General features: G+C 44.0%; 1 protein-coding gene across 2 annotated transcripts in view; it reads right to left on the bottom strand.

The window, feature by feature from the left end:
- Positions 1-25,063, bottom strand: part of TERB1 (telomere repeat binding bouquet formation protein 1) — a 140,256-nt gene that overhangs the window by 109,636 nt on the left and 5,557 nt on the right. For both annotated transcript variants that reach the window (XM_088458351.1, XM_088458350.1), the window contains exons 3-11: positions 22,954-23,064; positions 22,723-22,851; positions 22,506-22,637; positions 19,131-19,191; positions 18,933-19,045; positions 18,664-18,786; positions 12,882-13,034; positions 4,527-4,658; positions 3,649-3,774 (exon numbers count right to left, since the gene is read on the bottom strand). In XM_088458351.1, coding sequence (XP_088314477.1) covers positions 3,649-3,774; positions 4,527-4,658; positions 12,882-13,034; positions 18,664-18,786; positions 18,933-19,045; positions 19,131-19,191; positions 22,506-22,637; positions 22,723-22,851; positions 22,954-23,064 — 1,080 coding nt within the window. The remainder of the gene's footprint in view (positions 1-3,648; positions 3,775-4,526; positions 4,659-12,881; positions 13,035-18,663; positions 18,787-18,932; positions 19,046-19,130; positions 19,192-22,505; positions 22,638-22,722; positions 22,852-22,953; positions 23,065-25,063) is intronic.

Raw genomic sequence — 25,063 nt, 5'->3', positions numbered from 1 at the left:
GGAAAGGTTACATAGCAGTCTATGCACAGGGCACACAGTGACATTGGTGTGAGTGGTGGGTGAATAGGATAGGTTACATAGCAGTCTGTGCACAGGGCACACAGTGACATTGGTGTGAGTGGTGGGTGAATAGGATAGGCTACATAGCAGTCTGTGCACAGGGAACACAGTGACATTGGTATGAGTGGTGGGTGAATAGGATAGGTTACATAGCAGTCTGTGCACAGGGCACACAGTGACATGGGTGTGAGTGGTGGATGAATAGGATAGGTTGCATAGCAGTCTGTGCACAGGGCACGCAGTGACATTGGTGTGAGTGGTGGGTGAATAGGATAGGTTACATAGCAGTCTGTGCACAGGGCACGCAGTGACATGGGTGTGAGTGGTGGATGCATAGGATAGGTTACATAGCAGTCTGTGCACAGGGCACACAGTGACATGGGTGTGAGAGGTGGGTGGATAGGATAGGTTACATAGCAGTCTGTGCACAGGGCACACAGTGACATGGGTGTGAGAGGTGGGTGGATAGGATAGGTTACATAGCAGTCTGTGCACAGGGCACACAGTGACATTGGTGTGAGTGGTGGGTGAATAGGATAGGCTACATAGCAGTCTGTGCACAGGGCACACAGTGACATTGGTATGAGTGGTGGGTGAATAGAATAGGTTACATAGCAGTCTGTGCACAGGGCACACAGTGACATTGGTGTGAGTGGTGGGTGAATAGAAGAGGTTACATAGCAGTCTGTGCACAGGGCACACAGTGACATTGGTGTGAGTGGTGGGTGAATAGGATAGGCTACATAGCAGTCTGTGCACAGGGCACACAGTGACATAGGTGTGAGTGGTGGATGAATAGAAGAGGTTACATAGCAGTCTGTGCACAGGGCACACAGTGACATTGGTATGAGTGGTGGGTGAATAGAATAGGTTACATAGCAGTCTGTGCACAGGGCACACAGTGACATTGGTGTGAGTGGTGGGTGAATAGAAGAGGTTACATAGCAGTCTGTGCACAGGGCACACAGTGACATTGGTGTGAGTGGTGGGTGAATAGGATAGGCTACATAGCAGTCTGTGCACAGGGCACACAGTGACATAGGTGTGAGTGGTGGATGAATAGAAGAGGTTACATAGCAGTCTGTGCACAGGGCACACAGTGACATTGGTGTGAGTGGTGGGTGAATAGAAGAGGTTACATAGCAGTCTGTGCACAGGGCACACAGTGACATTGGTATGAGTGGTGGGTGAATAGAATAGGTTACATAGCAGTCTGTGCACAGGGCACACAGTGACATTGGTGTGAGTGGTGGGTGGATAGGATATGTTACATAGCAGTCTGTGCACAGGGCACACAGTGACATTGGTGTGAGTGGTGGGTGAATAGGAGAGGTTACATAGCAGTCTGTGCACAGGGCACACAGTGACATTGGTGTGAGAGGTGGGTGAATAGAAGAGGTTACATAGCAGTCTGTGCACAGGGCACATAGTGACATGGGTGTGAGTGGTGGGTGAATAGGATAGGTTACATAGCAGTCTGTGCACAGGGCACGCAGTGACATGGGTGTGAGTGGTGGGTGAATAGGAGAGGTTACATAGCAGTCTGTGCACAGGGCACACAGTGACATTGGTGTGAGAGGTGGGTGAATAGGAGAGGTTGCATAGCGTCTGTGCACAGGGCACACAGTGACATGGGTGTGAGTGGTGGGTGAATAGGATAGGTTACATAGCAGTCTGTGCACAGGGACGCAGTGACATGGGTGTGAGTGGTGGGTGAATAGGATAGGCTACATAGCAGTCTGTGTCCAGGGCACACAGTGACATTGGTGTGAGTGGTGGATGAATAGGATAGGTTACATAGCAGTCTGTGCACAGGGCACACAGTGACATGGGTGTGAGAGGTGGGTGGATAGGATAGGTTACATAGCAGTCTGTGCACAGGGCACACAGTGACATTGGTGTGAGTGGTGGGTGAATAGGATAGGTTGCATAGCAGTCTGTGCACAGGGCACACAGTGACATGGGTGTGAAGGGTGGATGAATAGGATAGGTTGCATAGCAGTCTGTGCACAGGGCACGCAGTGACATTGGTGTGAGTGGTGGGTGAATAGGATAGGTTACATAGCAGTCTGTGTCCAGGGTACACAGTGACATTGGTGTGAGTGGTGGATGCATAGGATAGGTTACATAGCAGTCTGTGCACAGGGCACACAGTGACATGGGTGTGAGAGGTGGGTGGATAGGATAGGTTACATAGCAGTCTGTGCACAGGGCACGCAGTGACATGGGTGTGAGTGGTGGGTGAATAGGATAGGCTACATAGCAGTCTGTGTACAGGGCACACAGTGACATTGGTGTGAGTGGTGGATGAATAGGATAGGTTACATAGCAGTCTGTGCACAGGGCACACAGTGACATGGGTGTGAGAGGTGGGTGGATAGGATAGGTTACATAGCAGTCTGTGCACAGGGCACACAGTGACATGGGTGTGAGAGGTGGGTGGATAGGATAGGTTACATAGCAGTCTGTGCACAGGGCACACAGTGACATTGTTGTGAGTGGTGGGTGAATAGGATAGGTTACATAGCAGTCTGTGCACAGGGCACGCAGTGACATTGGTGTGAGTGGTGGGTGAATAGGATAGGCTACATAGCAGTCTGTGCACAGGGCACACAGTGACATAGGTGTGAGTGGTGGATGAATAGAAGAGGTTACATAGCAGTCTGTGCACAGGGCACACAGTGACATTGGTATGAGTGGTGGGTGAATAGAATAGGTTACATAGCAGTCTGTGCACAGGGCACACAGTGACATTGGTGTGAGTGGTGGGTGAATAGAAGAGGTTACATAGCAGTCTGTGCACAGGGCACACAGTGACATTGGTGTGAGTGGTGGGTGAATAGAAGAGGTTACATAGCAGTCTGTGCACAGGGCACACAGTGACATAGGTGTGAGTGGTGGATGAATAGAAGAGGTTACATAGCAGTCAGTGCACAGGGCACACAGTGACATTGGTGGGAATGATGGGTGAATAGGATAGGTTACATAGCAGTCTGTGCACAGGGCACACAGTGACATAGGTGAGTGGTGGGTGAATAGGATAGGTTACATAGCAGTCTATGCACAGGGCACACAGTGACATGGGTGTGAGTAGTGGGTGAATAGGACAGGCTACATAGCAGTCTATGCACAGGGCACACAGTGACATTGGTGTGAGAGGTGGGTGAATAGGATAGGTTACATAGCAGTCTGTGCACAGGGCACACAGTGACATAGGTGTGAGTGGTGGGTGAATAGGATAGGTTACATAGCAGTCTATGCACAGGGCACACAGTGACATTGGTGTGAGTGGTGGGTGAATAGGATAGGTTACATAGCAGTCTGTGCACAGGGCACACAGTGACATTGGTGTGAGTGGTGGGTGAAGCCGCTGGTACCACCAGTCTGTATAGCGCTGCTGATCATGTAGGCCACTCTCCCAGCAGGGACCCTATGCAAAGCAATACAACTAGAACACCTCAAATAAAAAAATGTTGGCAGAAGCAATTCCATCGTGGGGGGAAAAGCCGTGCTAATTTAGCAATAAATGTTTATAAAGTCACAAAATTTAAACTATAAGACCTGATTAGCAGGCTAAAATAATCTTACTGATGTGTCTGCAGTTCTGAAGGACAAATGTAGCTGCTTTGTGTAACTCGTCATCCTTAGATTCAGTCAGCACCTGAATCATAAGGGGGAGTCCGTTGCATCTCAGTAGCTCATATTGATTTGGCTCTGTTGAATGAGACAATCGTTACAAGACAGATAACATAAACGTTCTAAATTTGTATCTGATCATTGCTCCACTGCTGTGTGTCATTGTACTTGTGCTGCGTAGTGAATGTTTTATGTAAACAGCCTGGAGAGTAAAATATGATGGCAGTGGAAAGATTAAAAACACATCAAACACAAGTTATTTCTTACACTGAGCAGACAATACACATTCTGGTACAACATGTAGACTGTGAAATGTACTACTGATAAATGTGTAAGAACTGTGTACATTATAATTGTCATGTTTATGTAAATGACTAATATGGTTATTCATACTTTATCACTGATGAATAGAGTTTTAGAGGAATGTATTAAATGCATACTTGCCACTTTTGAAAAAGCATTTCAGGGAGATTGTGAAAGCAGCACCTATGAGCGTGGGGGTAAAGTGGGCGTGTCCTGCTACATCTGAGAGGCGTGTCCTAACATTGCCTTACACCCAAGGAAGATCTACTTGTTGATGAAACCACACTGATAATTTTCAGAATATGCATGTAGCCATAGGGATCATTGTGCCTTATAACCAATGTAGGGACATTTGAATGTATAGATCGCTGTTTTTTATTTATAAAAGCTTCATAATGAGGGTAAGGTGCAATCAGGGAGATTGCTAGATTGCTGCTATTTCAGGGAATCTCCCTGACAATCAGGGATAGTTGGCAAGTATGACTAAATGCTGAATGAACAGTAATGTAATAAATGATTATACACACCACAGTCCTCAGTACAATGGCCAACAGTAAGCACAATGCTGAACATGTCTTCTGCTTCCAAGCGACCACAGGACAACAAGGTTATCAGACTTGATATAACTCTGTGCTTTGACAAGTGATGTACAGCTGTAACTAAAAACAAAAAGTGTGGGATAGTAAACTTTTTTTTCCATAAATGCTATAAATTAATATCCTAAAAATTGCTATGTAAGACATATCAGCATAGGAAAGGTTAGGGTTATTGTGCAAAAAGCATAGGGTTATTGCATAGGGTTATTGTGCATAGGGTTATTGTGCAAAAAGGGACTTACTGACGTTCCTTCAGTGTAAGTAGCCCTTCCCATGTAGTGGTTAGGCAAAGATACCTCCACTGTTACCTTAACTACTTCCTTCCTCTAACAGTGAAATTCAACTTTGCGGGTTTCACAGTGACCAGAATTTATTGATGAATGTATCTCGTCATTGGATAGTTGCAATAACAAAACAACAACACAGTAGTGGGTGCCATAGCTAGCTAATGATAAGCGTTGTACTACTTAAAATTTCTTTAAATTCACACTCGTCTGATCACTGTGAAAACAAAAAATTGCATTTAGTGAAGGGATTGATACGCAAATTGCATTTGATGGCCACTTATTCCTGGGGGATTGTACAATGCAGCACAAAACCACCTATTTTGGTAAACTCGGAGATGGTACAACTTACAGTTGCCTACCCTTCCATATCACTGTTTACTCTGCTGCTGTCATGGCTTGTAAATTATAAATTCCTCACTGTAGGTCAAATCAACCTGCTGGGGGACCACCAAGGAGTTGATGAGCAAAGACAGTGATTTTCTGCAGTCACTGTGACTATTGTCATCGCTTAGGAGCCTCTGCTGTCCTTACTCATGGACCCCTAGGAGATGCCCCAGCAGTCTGAACACAGTGTCTTCTTATTTCTGTGTGTATGCTGCAGTGAGTTACAGCCTCTACTGCTACTAGTGTGAGCGGTGACTGAGGGTAACAATTTTTGTTAGTAATCTTTAGTTAAAAATACTTGGGTAGATATTACTCGCAATGCGAGTTCCTCAATGTTAACACATAAAATGGACAATACAACAAAAAAATGTTTAATCCGTTTGTTTGTTTCTTAACCAAAAGATGATTTGTAATTTATCATATGTGGTAAACCAACGTTATTTAGGTGAAATATAGGTTCAAAAGAATTTGAACAATATACTGTATATTGTGGCAGTATCACCAGAGATGGCGTTGGTGAGCAGCAGATTCTGTGTGGGGTTGGAGAGATCCTCCCACACAGGGTAGAAATACTGAGTGGTGCCTTGTGGAGAGACCTCAGGTGTGGGCTGATGAGGAGGCAGACCAGTCAGGCTGCTGTTGGAAACAGTCTATGTGGGACTGTGGCAGCCAGAGAGCCCAGTGAAGCTAAGCAAGCCATTGGGGGCCAGGAGGCCTGTGTCTGGACCTTGCAGGGGGCAGGGGTGGACCATAAACCTCTCAGACTGTGTAACATTGAAGCAGCTGGGCAGCAGGCTTAGGAAGCCAGGGCCTACTGTATACCTGGAGGATACAGGGGAGGCCACCAAGACTGATGGTGTTTGTATAGCTGTGGCAGCCAAGCCAGGCTGGAGCCGGCAATAGACCTGCAGAGAAGCAGGCAGAGACTTTATTGGTAGACTAGCTAGACCTTGATAGAGAGGGTTCAAGAAGTGAGCTGGTGCCCCAAGAGAGGGCTAGGTTGTTTGTTATTTTCTGTTTCCTGATTACCATGCTGGATGTAAAGCACCATTTTAGTTTATTTTACTGGAATGCCATGTGTGGACTCTAATTCTGCACCTAATCACTGCAGCACTGACACCAATTTACCGAGCTAATTACCCAAGTTATCACAATATGTAAAATAGAACATCACAATAAGCGAGATCTAAAGGTAAGTATACTTTATGTAGCTGGTTAGTACAGCAATTTGTGGTGGACTCTAAGCAGCCTGTTTAAATAAATACTGTCAGGATCCCAAACACAATTCCTCAAAGTAGCTCATGAGACCGATAAGTAAGATGTGGTATTACAGATAACATCCTCGGTATGGAGTAAGTTGTGTTTAATGAGAGTATCTGGTATCTGTAATGATTACAGGATACTATAAAGGTATGGAAGACAGCACAGCCAATAAATACAGGTAGGGCATACAAGTTGCAGGCAGTCCAGTGCTCACAATTAAATAACATCTAATACACCAAAACACATACTTAGCAACATATTATCATTCAACCCAGCAAGGAATATACAGTGCATCCGGAAAGTATTCACAATGCTTCACTTTTTCCACATTTTGTTATGTTACAGCCTTATTCCAAAATGGAATAAATTCATTTTTGCCCTCAAAATTCTACACACAATACCCCATAATGACAACGTGTAAAATGTTTTTTTGTGATTTTTGCATATTTAATAAAAAAAAAAAAACATACAAACTAAGAAATCACACATACATAAGTATTCACAACTTTTGCTCAATACTTTGTTGATGCACCTTTGGCAGCAATTACAGCCTCAAGTCATTTTGAATATGATGCCACAAGCTTGGCACACCTATCATTGGGCAGTTTCGCCCATTCCTCTTTGCAGCATCTCTCAAGCTCCATCAGGTTGGATGGGAAGCGTCGGTGAACAGCCATTTTCAGATCTCTTCAGAGATGTTCAGTTGGATTCCAGTCTGGGCTCTGGCTGGGCCACTCAAGGACATTCACAGAGTTGTCCTGAAGCCACTCCTTTGATATCTTGGCTGTGTGCTTAGGGTCGTTGTCCTGCTGAAAGATTAACCGTCGCCCCAGTCTGAGGTCAAGAGCGCTCTGGAGCAGGTTTTCATCCAGGATGTCTCTGTACATTGCTGCATTCATCTTTCCCTCTATCCCTGATTAGTCTCCCAGTTCCTGCCACTGAAAAACATCCCCACAGCATGATGCTGCCACCACCATGCTTCACTGTAGGGGTGGTATTGGCCTGGTGATGAGCGGTGCCTGGTTTGCTCCAAACATAATGCCTGGCATTCACGCCAAAGAGTTCAATCTTTGTCTCATCAGACCAGAGAGGCCTTCAGGTGCATTTTGGTAAACTCCAGGTGGGCTGCCATGTGCTTTTTACTAAGGAGTGGCTTCCGTCTGGCCATTCTAATATACAGGGCTGATTGGTGGTTTGCTGCAGAGTTGGTTGTCCTTCTGGAAGGTTCTCCTCTCTCCACAGAGGAATGCTGTTGCTCTGACAGAGTGACCATCGAGTTCTTGGTCACCGCCCTGACTAGGGCCCTTCTCCCCCGATAACTCTGTTTAGACGGCCAGCCAACTTTAGGAAGAGTCCTGGTGGTTCCGAACTTCTTCCATTTACAGATGATGGAGGCCACTGTGCTCATTGGGACCTTCAAAGCAGCAGATATTTTTCTGTATCCTTCCCCAGATTTGTGCCTTGAGACAATCCTGTCTCGGACATCTACAGACAGTTCCTAGGACTTCATGCTTGGTTTGTGCTCTGACATGCACTGTCAAGTGTGGGACCTTATATAGACAGGTGTATGCCTTTCAAAATCATGTCCAATCAACTGAATTTACCACAGGTGGACTCTAATTAAGCTGTAGGAACATCTCAAGGATGATCAGTGGAAACAGAATGCACCTGAGCTCAATTTTGAGCTTCATGGCAAAGGCCGTGAATACTTATGTAAATGTGATTTCTTAGTGTTTTTTGTTTTATTAAATTTTGCAAAAATCTCAAAAAAACTTTTTACACGATGTCATTATGGGGTATTGTGTGTAGAATTTTGAGGACAAAAATGAATTGACTCCAGTTTGGAATAAGGCTGTAAAATAACAAAATGTGGAAAAATTGAAGCGTTGTGAATACTTTCCGGATGCACTGTATGCTTGGGGTTTCATTCACACAAGGTCACATTGCATTTGGAATTTATTGCATATAGTAGGCATCACATTTATAATGTATATTGTGCTGAGTGAGAAGAAATATCACAACAAATAGTTGTAAAGTATGGCATGCAGTAATATCAATATAAATACTTGCAAAATTTCCCAAAATACAAGTACAGTACTGTGCAAAAGCTTTAGGCTGGTGTGGAAAAAATGCTGCAAAGTAAGAATGCTTTAAAAAATAGAAGTGTTAATAGTTTATTTTTATCAATTCACAAAATGCAAAATGAATGTACAGAAGAGAAATCTAAATCAAATCAATATTTGGTGTAACCGCCCCCTGCCTTCAAAACAGCATCAATTCTTCATTCTTCTTGGAACAGTTGCACACAGTTTTCGAAGGATGTCAGCAGGGAGGTTGCCCCAAACATCTTGGAGAACTAACCACAGACCTTCTGTGGATGTAGGCTTGCTCAAATCCTTCGGTCTCTTCATATAATTCTAGACGTTGAGATCAGGGCTCTGTGGGGGCCATATTATCACTTCCAGGACTCCTTGTTCTTCTTTACACAGAAGATAGTTCTTAATGACATTGTTCTCCGAGGGGCTGGAGAGCAGTACAATAATGAGTGTCTGCAGGAAATAGTGAAGCATACTGGAGGTTCCTTGCAAGTTTGGGGCTGCATTTCAGCAAATGGAGTTGGGGATTTGGTCAGGATTAATGGTGTCCTCAATGCTGAGAAATACAGCCAAGTACCTATCCATCATGCAATACCATCAGGGAGGCGTTCCCTGAGTGCTGTCGGACGCAGCACAATTGCATGCGGGATCTGTGACTTACAACATTATATACGCTGTTGTATAATTATCAAAGTTATGCATGTGGGCAGATACATATCGGGAAAGAACCCGTGATCTGCTATTACGTATGCGTTGATGTGAAAGTGCATGCACAATGTGTAAAAGGATTTAAGTGGGGAGAGGACATTAGTGAGCCCATTAAGTTCTCCTACCATACTCCTAATATGTTTTATTGAGAGCATGCACTATGAAGTTTGCCTGGATCTATAATTGTACATAGGCCAGCTAAATCAGCATATATAAAATCGTAGTTATATTCTGCAAGCAAAGTCCCCATTGTTAAATCAGAGGTATTAAATGACAGTTTCCATTAGCCACATACTTCTGATACACTACTACAATTCTCGATATATAGTATCCGAGATAACCACAGGCTAAAAATCTTGCCTTCAAAAGGATACTCTGTAAGAACACGCAGCACTACAGGGGATATATATGATTATCACACAGCGTTTCTTATAGGCACCTATATAGTTATATAGATCATAACTGACCGGCAGCATCAAGAAGTGTTTTTTAATCACATATTCTATACTTTTGTACACACTCTACTCTTTATTATTTTTAATATTTCGCCATACATTCATTTCATATTTTAAAAGATACCTAATAAAGAATAAATATTTTTAATAACAATTCAGAAATCAAAATACAATTATTTAATCCATGATTGTGCACTGGGTATTGCATCTTATTCTTTTCTTTTTGCTGATATAACATTATATTGTACTTAAGATGATCCAGTAGCACCTCCAGAGATGAAAAATATCAGATGGGTCTGAATAAATAGATTAAACAGAGCTTTATGAGATAGAATCTTTAATTTAATAAAAAAAAATTCTGAATATAAAAAATAATCATTTACAAATAATATTATCAGTGTGGTATTGTTATATTCCTTCTAATTAACCATCTATTCCTTCTAATTAACCATTGGTTCCAAATGTATTCTGCAGCAGGACAATGACCCCAAACATACAGCCAATGTCATTAAGAACTATCCTCAGCGTAAAGAAGAACAAGGAGTCCTGGATGTGATGATATGGCCCCCACAGAGCCCTGATCTCTACATCATCGAGTCAGTCTGGGATTACATGGAGAGACAGAAGAATTTCAGCAAGACTACATCCACATAAGATCTGTGGTTAGTTCTCCAAGATGTTTGGAACAACCTCCCTGCCGAGTTCCTTCAAAAACTATGTGCAAATGTACCTAGAAGAATTGATGCTTTTTTAAAAGCAAAAGGTGATCACACCAAATATTGATTTGATTTAGATTTATCTTCTGTTCATTCACTTTGCATTTTGTTAATTGATAAAAATAAACTATTAACATCTATTTTTTAAAGCATTCTTACATTGCAGTATTATTCCACACCTGCCTAAAACTTTTGCACAGTACTGTATATTGTTACTAAGGTATATAGAAATATCTTGCAACAGGCATTTAAACATAGATACGCCAATAGGGGGAGCTAAACACGCCTTTTGGGCGGAGCTAGACATGTCCCTCAACAACGCGACACATGACGCGCGGCGCCTGCTACTACCAACTATAATCTTCATGAAACTAGTTTTGAAAAGTATGCAAGTACTTTTAAAATACCTAGTAAGCGATACCTCCAGCTAAAGCATTTTGTTCAAAGTGGAGCAGTGCGATTGGCTTGCAATAGACCTTTGACCTCCTTTGAGAATATGTGCTTGATGGATACTCGCCCGACCCATTCTCTTTCTTTATGTTATCGACTATTGATTGAGAATATATACTCTTTACCCCCCAAGTTTCTAGTTGATTGGGAAAGAGATTTGGGAGTTTCTTTCTCCCCTCAGGACAGACTTAAGATTTTTTATAATTCTTTTGCCAGTTCAGTCAGCTACTCTGTTATTGAAACTCATTATAAAGTGATCACACGCTGGTATAGATGCCCTCAAATACTAGCTAAAATGTTCCCTACTGTATCTAATTGCTGTTGGCGATGTAACTCCGCAGAAGGTTCGCCCCTACATATCTGGTGGGACTGCCAGGCATTGCGCCCCTTTTGGGAGAAAGTGACTTCTGTTTCTGCATTAATTTTAGGTCAGGTTGTTCCCCCAGATCCTTCCTTCTGGCTGCTAAACCTATATCCTGGGCCGTTAACATTATATAAAAAAATCTCTCCTCAAATTCCTTAATAGTGCAGCGAAAGCTGTAATACCTATTCACTGGAAATCAGTAGCTCCTCCATCACTTAAGGAATGGTTTGCCCGAATAGACCTCTATATGGATATGGAGGATTTACGTCTTGGAGTTGAGAAATACGGTGAATTTGCTGCCACCTGGCTCCCTTGGATTGAGTTTAAAACTTCCACTGAATACGCCACAGTTTTGATTTGAATATTTGGTGTTCAAGGTCCCCCTATTCCCCACATTCCCAATGTGTCTTCCCCAGTCTGGTCTTTTTCGTCTTTTATTTTGGTGTGTATATGTGTGTGTGTTTGTTTTGTGTATATATATATGTATATAGAAATATATATATATTTTTTTTCTGATAGTGAATTATTCATTGTATGTTTTGGATTTCTAATATAGGTTTCGAAAATATATATCAGTGTATAGTTTTATTCTATATAGCAATGCTGTATAATTTGTTTGCATTTTGGAAGTACTGTCTGTTTTTTTCATTTAAAACCAATAAATATATATTGCAAAAAAAAAAAAAAATACCTAGTAAGAGCTCTACCTTATGAGATATTGTACAATAAAAATTAGTAGAAGTGTGATATTGTCTATGTAATGTCTAATGTACAACATAAACTCTGTATGGTTTAAGTATACATATTTAATTGACACATAACATATAGACAAAATTCATATGACACATAAACTACACAGTACTGGTGGCGGTGCATGCTGATCATAATGACTGCTCTTTGAACACACGTATGGATGAGGGTAGTACGGCCGCATAGATAGATAGACAGATAGACAGGCAACTATACGCATTTAGGGCCTGATTCAGCACAGGACGGAACTGCAAAGCTGCACGTAAGCAGCTTTGCAATTCCATCCTTGCAATTATGCAGAAGGAGGCGTCATGCATTGCATGCATTACATATCCGAGCTGCATCCAAGGACGCAGCATCAGATAATCTGCAAAAACATCGCCCTGCCGAGTGACCCATGGGGTCAAGCAAGTCAGCCGCCGCAGATGCAACAAAGATGCCTGGTAATCTCCATCAGCCGATGGAGATCCTAGCTTCCTCCCTCCCCCAACGGCGGTGACACGCCTCCGTTTCAGGAATGAAAGCCGCTGCCACCCCCTCCCGCCCAAAAACAGCAGCAGCCTTTCAATCACTGACAGCCTGCTGCCGGACTGTGTGTGAATAGGCAGGACCCGTACTGCACATGCGCAGTATGGATCCGGAGCCTGCACAGATTCCCAGCTCTGAATCAGGCCCTAAATTCTGTACAAGAGCAACAGCAGCAACAATTATGTCACTACCACAAAGCAGTCATATCTTATCTTTTAGCTCAAAGAAATCAACAAAATCGAATGAATTTTGTTACACCCTTGTATATACCTATTGGCCACTTACGGTTCTCTGCGATGCAAGCATCCAATGTCTTTGTTACAGCAACAGCTAGTCTGATACCTTTGCGCTTTGTCTGTACATCACTCACCAGCTGGAGGAGGACCTCAGCCAATGTATCAAGTCCACCAACTGACGCAAAGTAATCCTGTGCAAAACCTAGTGAGACAATGTCCAAATTGAATGAAAGCTATACAATAAAGATAGTTGGTTACGTCTCTCATAGGGGCTGATTCGGACGCCAAGTGGCTGGATATGTGGGCGGCTGTGGAAGCCAAGTTTACTACCTTATGCTAATATCAGATTTCGTTCAGCTAATGCAGTGATCCGTACCGCCGCAACCGTCACCATATTATTATCGGCACGTGCACAAGCCCCATTCTAGGTGCAAGAGTTAAGGGGGGTATCGACTTAGCGATTTAAACAAGCGATTGCACGATAACGATGTCGTTATCGTGCAATAGCTTGCAAATCGCGCATGTATCGGGGATGTTTTGGACGGAAGCGACTCGCGAAGCGCGTGCCCGCGGGTCGTTTCCGACATCCGACATCGCCCGTACATGCAGGTCAACCTGACGATCTCGTCAGGTTCAACATGTGCGGGGATGAGGGATGTGCCGGGACTGAACGAGTGAACATTCAGTCTAGGCACATCACTAGCTATACAAACGACACCACGATTGCAATGTCGCAATCGTGCTGTCGTTTGTATATCGTTAAGTGGATACCCCCCATTACATCAGAAACAGGCTTCCCTTCCCCGTACACACGACTCAGAAACTATACATCAGCGAACCCACCCATGACCCTCCCACAAGTCAGGACAGTACCGTGCGCGGTCATTATAGCTGCCCTGTTCACGCCCTGAAACACCCAATTTCACAGACAGATTCAGCCAAGTTCCTTCGGGCTCATTTAAAGGACATACACAAAAATGTGTAAAGATCCATCTGAATCAGCCCCATAGTATGTGCAGTGTTACTCTTCTTTGCATGCGGCATATATTCAAGCTATATGTATGTAAGGCATTAATATATTACATAACTCCTCACTGTCCCAATTTTGTCGGGACAGTCCTGCTTTTCGGGCACTGCCCCGACATCCCACCTGCAGACCGTAGTGTCCCTCTGTGGGGGGTGGAGGTTGGGAGGTCGCCTTCTTACCACGTGGGTTTCTTGTACCTTAGTCATGTTTGGCCAAGAGCCTGGCTGCTCTTACCCAATCAACAGCCATTGTCATAGTAACTGGCCACTGATTGGTTAATATTAGCTGAGGTGCAGAAAACCTTGTGTGTTCCCTGTCACTAAGCTAGCGCTATACTGTAAATACAGTATAATGCTCGTTCTGGACCAGGTCACTCGCTTTTCTTTTCACCAGTGTTGAAGGCCCCTTTAGCAGTATAGAGATGGTCCTAGCTATATCTAATATAACATTAAAACTATATTATTCAGACCTTCGGCATAGACTATCTTGTAGGAAATGTTGAAATGTGCAACCGGCATACAATCCTCCAATAACACCTTGAAATTTGAATTTGCAGAAGTCTTACGGAACTACAAAAATTATTTGGATGGAATTTAAATTTCTCCTTTGGCCAACATTTTTTCCATGGCTATTTCTAAAGCACAGAGAATATTGGCAGGTGCATAACTAGGTATTTGAAGGCCTCATAGCAAAAGTTTGCTAGGGCCCCTATGTGCCAGCCAATGGTGAAAAATGTATATAACACATGTAACTTGATAAGGATGATGGGCCCCCCCTCAGCTCTGGGCCCCATAGCAGCTGCACTCTTTGTACCTACGGTAGTTACACCCATGCATTCCATTTCTTCTTCCTTTCCATAGAGGACACAGTGACAACGTTGGGGTATAGGGCCGTGCAGAAGGACTGGGTATCAAACAGTTAATCTTTCTTGACATCAGGGCAGCCCAGCCTTCTTCTCTCCTATACCCCTTCCCCATCTCCAGACAGGCCAGTTCTAGTTTGGTGCCGGTAGGAGCCGCGGCGCTGGCGACTGGGTCAGCGTCCTCGGACGGGTCCTCCACAGGCACAGAGGACCGCAGCCGGACGCCGGGGGAGAACAGGTAAGGCTGGTCCCTGCTTGCAAGGAACAGCATTAGTGCAGATTCACCTGCCGGCGCTGGAGACCACCGGCAGTCTCTGACAAGCAGTGGTATGGGCGGCCGGTCACCCGCTTGTTAGATACCCACCAGTGGTCTCCAGCTTCACCTGCCGGCACTGGAGACCACCGGCGGATCTCAGACAAGCAGCGGGGGGCTGCCTCGTTGACCATTTGACAAACCTCCCACTGAACCCTGCTGCAGTTCTGTGGTCTAATCTGTAGCCATCTGCTTTGGAAAGACCATGGATGAGTTTCTTCTCCCAGTCAGTTCAGGGTATGGAGCAGATTTCTGCCTCCTTCCAGCAGATGCTGGATAAGGACTGTACTTCCAAACGCGGACCATCCCAGCAGAAAGGTACTACCCCTAAGTCTGCCTATGCTTCAGAATCAAAGGTTTCCTCAGACCTTGAGGAGGTCTGGTTTGTAGCTTGAGGTGGGGAGGCCTCCTCCTGTCCAGGAGAAATCCTCATCTCAGGTAAATATAGCGAACTTGATTAAGGCAGTTAAACTGCTTCTGCAAATTGAGGACGAGGCGCTCCAAGATCCAAGGCTCCAGTATGCAAGTGGCAAAAGTGGATTTCGGTACAGTTCAGAAAAGCAGGAGGATCTCTTAGCGAAGGCTTGGACAATTCCTAATAGACACTTTCAGGTATCCAATCACATTGCAACCTTTTCTCCACTCCCTGCCAAACAGCATCACAAATGGAAGTCTTCTGCTCCGGGCGACGCGCATATTACCAGCCTAGTTAAGAATTCTAACCTTCCTATCCATAATATGGCTTCCCTTAAGGATCTGACGGATAGAAATTTGGAAATATTCCTTAAGGCGATTTATTCCCATGCAGGTGCTATAGCACATCCAGCTATGGCTTCCGCTTGGGTGGTTAAGGCCATCGGCAGTTGGACGGATGCCCTAGAAGAGGGTCTCTCCTCTGGTACTCCCAGAAACCAGTTATTGGCCCTAGTGGCGCATATTAAGGAGACAGCTTCCTATCTAAACGAGACAGCCCTTGAAAATAGTATCCTGACCTCCAAAGTGTCAGCTTTCTCCGTCGCGGCCAGGAAAGCTCTCTGGATTTGTTCCTGGCATGCTGAATCAGATTCTAAAAATGCTCTGGAGGCTCTTCCTTAATCTGGAGACATTCTCTTTTGTCCAGAATTGGACAAGATTATTGTCACGGTGGCGGCATCCTCTGCCTTCTGCGCCCCCCCTAGGTCACAAGCGTTTACTTTTTGCTCTTTCTGGAAGGCGGAACTATGATTCTCGTGGCTCCCGACTGGGCACAGAGAGCTTGGTACGCGGATCTTCAGGGCCTCTCCATTGATGCTCCTCTGAGTCTTCTGCTGCGGTCTGATCTCCTGTTTCAGGGACTGTGCTGGCCAGTTTCGTTTTGACACTGTGGCTCTTGAGACATCAATCCTGAGGGCCAAGGGTTTTTCCAGGTCGGTCATTCGTACCATGCTCCGTGCCAGCAAACCCGCTTCAATTATCATTTATTACCGGGTTTGGAGCCTTAACCCTAGGTCCTTTCGTCTCTCCCGGGTTCTCTCTTTCCTGCAGACAGGCCTGGATTTGGGTCTTTGTCTTTCGTCCCTGAAAGTTCAGGTTTCCACCTTCTCTGTACTTTTTCAGAGACAGATTGCATTGCTGCCTGACGTCAGAACTTTCTTTCAAGGAGTTCACCACGTGAAGCCCCCCTTTGTTCCTGCCAGTGGCTCCTTGGGACTTGACTGCAGAGCCTATAGGACTAAAGACATCTCCCTTCAAACCTTTGGAGTCGGTGGACATTCGCTGGCTCAAGTGGAAAGCTCTGTTCCTTCTGGCCATAACGTCAGCTCGGAGAGTGTCAAACTTGAGTGGGCTGTTGTGTTGCTCTCCGTTTCTAGTCTTTCACTTGGACGGGGCTGTTCTTCAGACACGGACAGGCTAACTTCCGAAAGTAGTTTCTCGGTTCCACATCAACCAGGAGATTGTGGTTCTGGCTTTTTAATCGCCTGATTCTTCTCCAGAGGAGGCCTCTTTGGATGTGGTGAGGGCCCTCCAGGTGTATGTAGATTGCACTAGGGATATCCGTAAGTTTGATTCCCTTTTTTGTGCTTTATGGATTTCACAAACAGGGCTGGCCAGTTACAAAGCAGACCATGGCTCGCTGGCTCCGATTGACCATCCACCATGTGTACATGGCGGTAGACCTCTCTGCATCGGCTGTGGTGATGGCTCATTCCACCAGGTCCGTTTCTATCCCTCTGACACCTTCGCCTCCGCGGATGCAGCTTTTGGGCGGAGAGTTCTCAGTGCAGCTCAGGAGCGTCCCCACTTTTAGGGGAATAGCTTTGGGACGTCCCCAGCATTCCCCCTGTGTACCTTATAGAACGGAAGAAGAAAAGGAGATTTATGTACTTATCCTTTTCTTCGAGTTCCATAAATCTTTTTCTTCGAGTTCCATAAAAGACACAGGGAGCCCATGCTGATGCATCTGGTTTGCAGGGATTTGTTCTGTTTCTGGTTCCCCCGTCCATCTCTGCGGTGTGTTTGGATCTGTGTGTGTGCTAGTCTCCCTTCTTCTTTCTCGCTCCTGTCTTGGGCTTGCTAACGTAAATGGCCTAGGGATGGCGCCAATTTCCCTGATAGATCCAATGGTAGATCCAGATGTGCAGCTTGGAACGGTAGGAGCCTTTCAACAATACCCCCCAAAAGACAGTTATGGAAAAACAGGATGGTTCCAGCGCTTTCTATGATTTACAAATTTATAGGAAAGATTATAGAAAGCACTGGAACCATCCTGTATTTCCATAACTTAAATGGTCTGCCAGGGCTATAGGGGAGAAGGAGGGTGTTCTGCCCTGATGTGAAAAATAGATTAGCTGGTTAGTGCCCTGTTCTTCTGCCCTGTCCCTATACCCCAGCACTGTCCCTGTGTCCCCTATGAAACTCGAAGAAAAAGATTTAACCAGTTAAGAACATAAATCATCTTTTTCCTCCTTAGAGAATATATCCTAGTCTGATCCCTCCTAGGACTGGACCACATGTAATTGAGCAGACGTTGTGCCCAACCCAGCTGTTATGTTGGCAGTAAGGGGGGGGCTGGCTAATTGCCCCCACATGAGCAGAATCCTAACCCAAATAACATCCTTGCTCACCATTTTGTGCAGCTGAAGTGGATTCTAAATTACCAGTTAGAATTGCTGCTGCCGAGTCGAGGCATATAGTCTAATAGAACAGTCGCTTTACAACGGATTCTTGCAATGAAGCTGATCTTTCCTGCAACTAGCACAAAGGTCATGGCACAGTGCCCAAGTGTCTAGTGTGTTAGGCTGGCATACTTGGGGATATAAATGGGAGGGGTTTGAGACTTTGGGATTAATCCAATTAGCACTGCAACTCGCCTCCCTCGTGGCCCAATATTACCCCAGACTATGCGGCTGTGAATGAAAATCCACCAGTCCGGCGGTACAGCGGCACTTACTCACACCACGAGGGGACTCGCAACTAATTGGATTGAGCACTTTGTGTAAGATTTTTTTTTTAAAGTGCCTAATCTCTACCACCCATGGTTCCAGAGGATAAATTAGAAAAACAACCTATTTTTTCCCCAATTGCAAGTATTAGATGGCTTGGTTACAGGACATGGAGCATGCAATGACAGGAGGCTGACAGTTACTTACTGTTATTGGCAGTAGTGAGGCCAATCAGTGAACAGATAGGCCGCGTTATCTCTGGTTGGACAGAGTGCTGCAGCCATTCATTTGCCTGTGGAAATGCTGAACTGCACAGTTTCTGGTTTTCCTCTAAAATAGAAACACAAAATTAATTAGTTATCGTTTCAAAAATGCAAAAACCATAACACACTGTGCTGTCATTACCCTTCACGGGTGAATAATTCCTATTCCATAACCTGTCAGAAACACAATGAATGGGTATACTGAGCTCCTACCATTTTGTGGGTTATTGACACAGGAACACACAGCACTGCAGACAGACGACCAAAGCTGATATTGTTGATTTGTGCTTTCCACGGGCAGAACCATACTGCACGTCAACATTTTACTGCAAAAAGAAAAAAAACTGAATCTGCAGGTCTCGCCTTTTACCAAACACTATCGGATGCCAGCATCACATTTATATCATTTACCTAAATAAAATGAGAAGTATGTCAATACATCCTGATTCTCTGGCAAGGGTTTGACCAGCTTCTGTAAGAAAAAAACACAAGTAAAAATATAAATATTGCAAATAAGCACAATAGAAAAGGAATTCTTCATCTCAAAAGGGGTCAAATGCAATATCCTGTTCTCATATTCACTTTCCACCCAATATCACTGTATCAACATATGCATGCTGTAGTACTGAACAATTCACAATGCAGAGACTCTGGACCTCATTCAGAGTCGGTCGAAGCGGCCGCACGGTCGTACGCCACCGATGTTCGCTATACTGCGCATGCGCAAAGTTCGCAATGTGCGTGCGCAAACTAGCCGCTACGATCAGAAATTTCTCTCTCCTTGAACACAGCCAGGTCGGTAGTTTGAGTGACAGATTGAGGCGTTTGTGGGTGGTAACAGGGGAAGGAGCTTGAAAACGGGGGAGTGGAGATCCGAACGCAGGCGTGCCTAATTATGCGAACAGCGTTTTATGGGAGTGCATACGGATTATGGGAGTGCATAATTAACAAAGTAGCGTCATGGCACATGTGACATTGGAGGTTTTTACACTGACATGATCGTAGAGCTTAAGAGAGTGTATGGTCAACCTTAAGCTCTACGACCAGTTCCGATGGTTCTCGATGGTCTCGATTAATCCTTATATGAACGGACACGACGTGCAATGCGTACGAGAAGGGGGCGTATTTTTTTTTTATTCCGGCCGCTTCCTCCCCTTGGTCGGCCTGCTACCGATCCGAACTTAGGGACGCAACTTGCGAGGGAATCATTTGCATATCCGGACCCTTTTCCCGTACGACCGTGCGACCGCTTCGACCGACTCTGAATGAGGTCCTCTCTCTCTATGATCTGCAGCAGTGTGAGAATCCATTGTGGCAGGTGCTAAGACCCCGAATCGTCCATAAATAAACACTATAGTTAAAACAGAAACAACACAAGATCTTCAGGGTATAAATAAAATCATATGTGGTCTCATTAACATGTAAGTTTAAACATGTTAGGCAGAGTGTACCTGGGCTCATAGAATATGGTATATGTTTTATTTATAATGACGGCTAGTCCATGTTAATGTAAAGGCAGAAAATGCTTGTGAAGGATGATGTCCATCCACGCAATCTGATTCATATCTGTTCCTGTGCATGTTAATACGTTGCAAGGTCTGGTGAGTGTTGCTGAGTTTCAGCACAGTTTAGGTGGTCTGCTGCAGAGGCTGTAGCATACTAATCATTTGCTCTAATCACAAGGAAGGTTGATGGCTTTATCGTGACAACTTAAAATTATTTTGTTAAGGTGACTGGACCAAAATCAGCAGTGGCTCTCCCTGTAATAAGATGGCTAGTGATCATATCACTATCAAGTGCTTTCTGTTATTATGGACTCAGACAATGCTTTTAATGGTTTTTAAATCCCTACCTGTAGGTACCCAGTTGTCCTGAGTGATGAGCTTCACAATGCAAACCTTTAGGAGCCCATGTATCATTATATATTTGCAGCTTATTCCCCGAAAAACACCCGTGGGGGTAGCCGCAAATATTTAGTATCCCCCGAATGTATGAAGGAGGGACCGCAGCAGATACAGTATCTCCAATACCTGCTGTGATCCCTCCTTTCCCGCAGGTAGCCGCATCTACCATAGATTTCTATAGGGGAATGCGATGCATTCTGGATTTTGGCCCCCGCAGCTAATGCCATCTGAAGATGGCGTTAGCCCATTGTAGCCAATGGGCTACACATAGCAAAACTTACTGGGAGAGGGTTCCATGGGAACCCTCCCCCGGTAATGGTTGTTGTGCATGAGCAGTAGCCCTGAAAGCACTCCAGGCAAATCACAGGGACGGGCTCCTTTTCTGAGTCCCTGTCCCTGCATGTGTGGGATGATACATCCCGGCGCTATGATCACATTTTGCAATGCGATCATGGTCGGTAATGTCATGCCCAGATCGCCTTGCAAATGTGATCATTCATAAATGGGCTCGTTAGTATGTTATGTACTGAAAGCCTTTCTGTTTACAAGGGGAAGGTTCTGTACTAAAGCCTGGTTACAGGAGTCTCTAACTGCACATATGTTTAGACAACAATAGTTCTGATTGAGCGACTCAGTGTAGTCTTTCCCCTTTCCCAGATTTGTCACCTTGTTCACATCACCCCTAAAGATTGGTCCATTCATTCAAATAGAGGAAACCGCCTTTGGAGCTACATAAAAAAGTCTTCATGTTGTTAGTAACATCACTATCTTCAAGTGTTGTGTTAGAGCTCTTGTAAGAACTTTTGGAGTAATTAATGCCATATCTGCTAAGATCCAGCTCTGTTCCTGAGATCAGGTTCTAATCCTTCTCCTGGCTGTCCTGCCTCAGCGTACGCACTCAGATAAATTAGCCAAAGTAAGCAGCAAGGAGACGCTGCCGAGGATAATAGCTGTACACACTATTCACAAGCCTGAGCAGTTCCCAGTGCCGATGAAGGAATCTGGTGGTGAAACCATCCTACAAGTGGTGCTCAGCTGACCCTCACTGCACTAGTGAGATATATCAGTGACAACAGATAACTGGCTAATAAAGGAACCCCACACATAACTGTATCATACGTTCCCATACCTCTCATGAGCTCAATTGGGGAAGGCCATCTTTAACTTCTGTGTCACATCATTGTATGGATTGTACTTTTGTTTTGATCCCCTCTATGTACAGTGCTGCAAATTATTTTGGTGCTTTATGTACAGTAGTACAGTTAACCAATAGGATGACAGAGTAAGCGCATCCTGTTATACTGGTTTCCTGATTATTAGAGGATATTTAAACTGTCTTTTTTTCCCCAAAGTGGTGCAACATAGAAAAAAACTATTAAGATGATATATAGAGAAAAGTGAGATCCGGAAAACATACTGGGGTCAATTCAATTAGACGTGAGGGGGGGCGAGTTGCCATTGTAACAGTGTGGGAACTCCACCAATGGCTACACAACTCGCCGTCCTTGCGGTCTGATCTCACCCCGAACTCATGGATATAGGTACGCAGCCCTATGAGGCTGCAAAGCAAAAATCTGCACGTTCAGCAGCACGGTCAGTGCGGCATCAAAGGTTTGACTTTACGTTTCTGTGCAGGACACTGACATTTCTGTAACTTTAGGCTTCAGTGCACGCCCCTTCCCCTCCCCCTGCACATGCAGTATTGGTATAAAAAGGAGCAGTTCTCAAGCAATAAATATAATAAAACAAATGGGTCAGATCACATATTGTATAGCTAGAATTACATATAGGTTAAAGCAGATAGATTACTCAGCTCAGCAATACATAGGCTGGAATATTTTATTATTATCCAACTTAAATTGAATTAAAAAAATGGACTTACTGTTATTTGAAACTAAAACTAGAAGAATAAAAACAGACATCCGCTTTAAATTGACAGTAGATTGCTCATTAGATAACACTGCATTGACGTCTTCAAAGAGATCCACGGTGCACAAGGCTTGCTGGCTGTATACTGAAATGAAATGAGAGAGGGTAACAGAACAGATGAACTGGATATTTAGATAGTTTGTAGTCGGGAGACATCAGGGCGCCATTACCGTTGCTCTCTGCTAGAACTCCCAGAGTATACAAAGAAGCCTCTTTTAATATGGCATGAGCGCTGGATTTTGCTAGGTTATTGACAAATATTAAACCACCAATTTCTCTGAAATAGTCACTTGCATCACCTGTAACAATACATAAATCACCCGCGTTACTAGGGAATGTGCACTGCACTTTGCTCATTGTGTACATATAATGAATACGGTTGTTTTATACGAGTTTCTTACTGTTATTCTGGCAGATAGAGCGAACAGCCACCAAAGTCTCTTTCTGGGAGGCCGGATTGTCCATTTGAAATTTCAGACATTCTAATAATAGGTTGAGATCTGTCTTCATTTCTATTAAAAATATAAACATTATCAATTATACCATTGTGGTGTATTACTAGGTTACCACTGTTTTAGTTAAGCTCGGTACACATCATACGATGGTGCAACCCAGCGACTGTGCGATGTACACACTGCATTATCCGGTGCATGACGGTGTGATGTGCATGTAACAGCACCGCGTCGTGCAGAACAGCAGATGGGACGATGCGATGAACGATGGATTGAGCGTACACACTATGGATTGAGCGTACACACTATGCGATGTATACGATATATCGTTCCAATCCGCATAGTGTGTACCCAGCTTTACTCTCTATGTGTAAACTTCAACCAGAATAAAGGCGTTGGACGGGAGTAATGAGATCTGTTCTCTTTAGGAACGTAACAAACAATAGTCACAGACAAGTCTTTAATGGTAAGTGGTTCTGTCCTTATTGGTGTCAACAAAGCAGAAGTTTCTTTTATCCATTTAGAAATGTCATTGTTTTTCATCTTTAAACCGCTAATTTTAGACCTAAGATTTTTTAACATAAATATCATATAATCTCAAAAAAACTTTTTACCTTGGTGGTACAATGTGTATAATCTAAAGACTAAGGGGTCTATGTGCTAAGCCTTGCAGAGAGATAACATAGACCGAGAGAAAGTACCAACAATCAGCTTCTGTCATTTTTCAAACACAGACTGTAAAGTGACAGTTTGGACCTAATTGCTTGGTACTTTATCTCCCTCCAAAGCTTAGTACATAGATCCCTTAATTTTGTATAAACTTTCTAAAGCCACATACACACTTAAAGATATGCTCCATGAGCGATATCATTTAGTGTTTTCCCTGCAGTGCCTTGCTCAATGTCGGGAACGACATTGAGCATACACACTGAATGTTATCGTTAACGATATCGTTCAGTGACCCTACCCTCCCTCATCCCTGAACATGCACAACCTGACGATATCGTCAGGTTGCCCTGCAAGTTCAGGCGATGGAAGACATCGTAATCGATTTGCGGGAGCGCGCATTGTTAGCGATAACTTGCATACACACTAGACGATATTGAACGTGATGAACGGTAACGATATAGTTATTGTCCAATTTATCGGCAAATGTGTATGAGCCTTAAAACTTAAATGGATCAAATTGGTCATTAAATTTAGCAATCCTTCATAACCACGGAAAAAAAATTCATCTGATCCCTGAATATATGTTGTAATGCACACAAATACACATTCTTTTCCCAAATCTGCATCATAATAATCTTCCCCCTTTTTAAAAATTATATTGCAGTGGGAAAATGTTACGCTGTATAAAATGAATTTACATTTTGACTGTTAATGTAAATGTGCCTTACCAGTCAGGGGCATATCTATAATGGGTGCAAGGTGTTTGATGCACACGGGACCCTGGGTAAATGGGGGGTCCGCACCGCACATGAGCCCCCTTGTCTCTTAATACCACCCTGTTACCAGTGCATGTCGTTTTACACTGATTTAAAAATACTGCACCAGTCATAAAATGGCAAAGACGTTCACGAAGGGCTAGTTATAATCCCTACAGGCCATCTGTGTTTTAGCGGTATATGACACAAGTTCACCTAGCAGTGACCCTATATAAAAACATAATATGGCCAAAAAGGTATGCAGTCATGTCGACATACAGAATGTCGACATGGTCTGAATGTCATGGTGAATGTTGACTGTACTTGTCAGTGAGGTTTTAGGGTTAGGCTGCAGTCAGGGTTATGGCATAAAAACTGTAAAAACGCTGTGTAGACATGCCGACTGTTGACACGATGACCATGTCGATATCGACTATGTTGTCATCCTGGTGACGATATTTTTCACCACACTTTGCCAACAAGGCACATGTACTACCTATTAATTGTCTCATACCTCTTGTAACTATTGTATTACTATTCCACTTGGCTTGCATGTGCTTTTACATACATGTTTTGTTCAGTTTAAATCCTCTCCACACGTTATTTCTCACATCCACTTATCTCTTTAACAAGAT

This window comes from Taudactylus pleione, unplaced genomic scaffold (genome assembly GCF_031769625.1).
Source record: "Taudactylus pleione unplaced genomic scaffold, aTauple2 ptg000828l, whole genome shotgun sequence".
NCBI classification, from domain to species: domain Eukaryota; kingdom Metazoa; phylum Chordata; class Amphibia; order Anura; family Myobatrachidae; genus Taudactylus; species Taudactylus pleione.
This window is presented reverse-complemented; position numbering and strand designations above follow the sequence as displayed.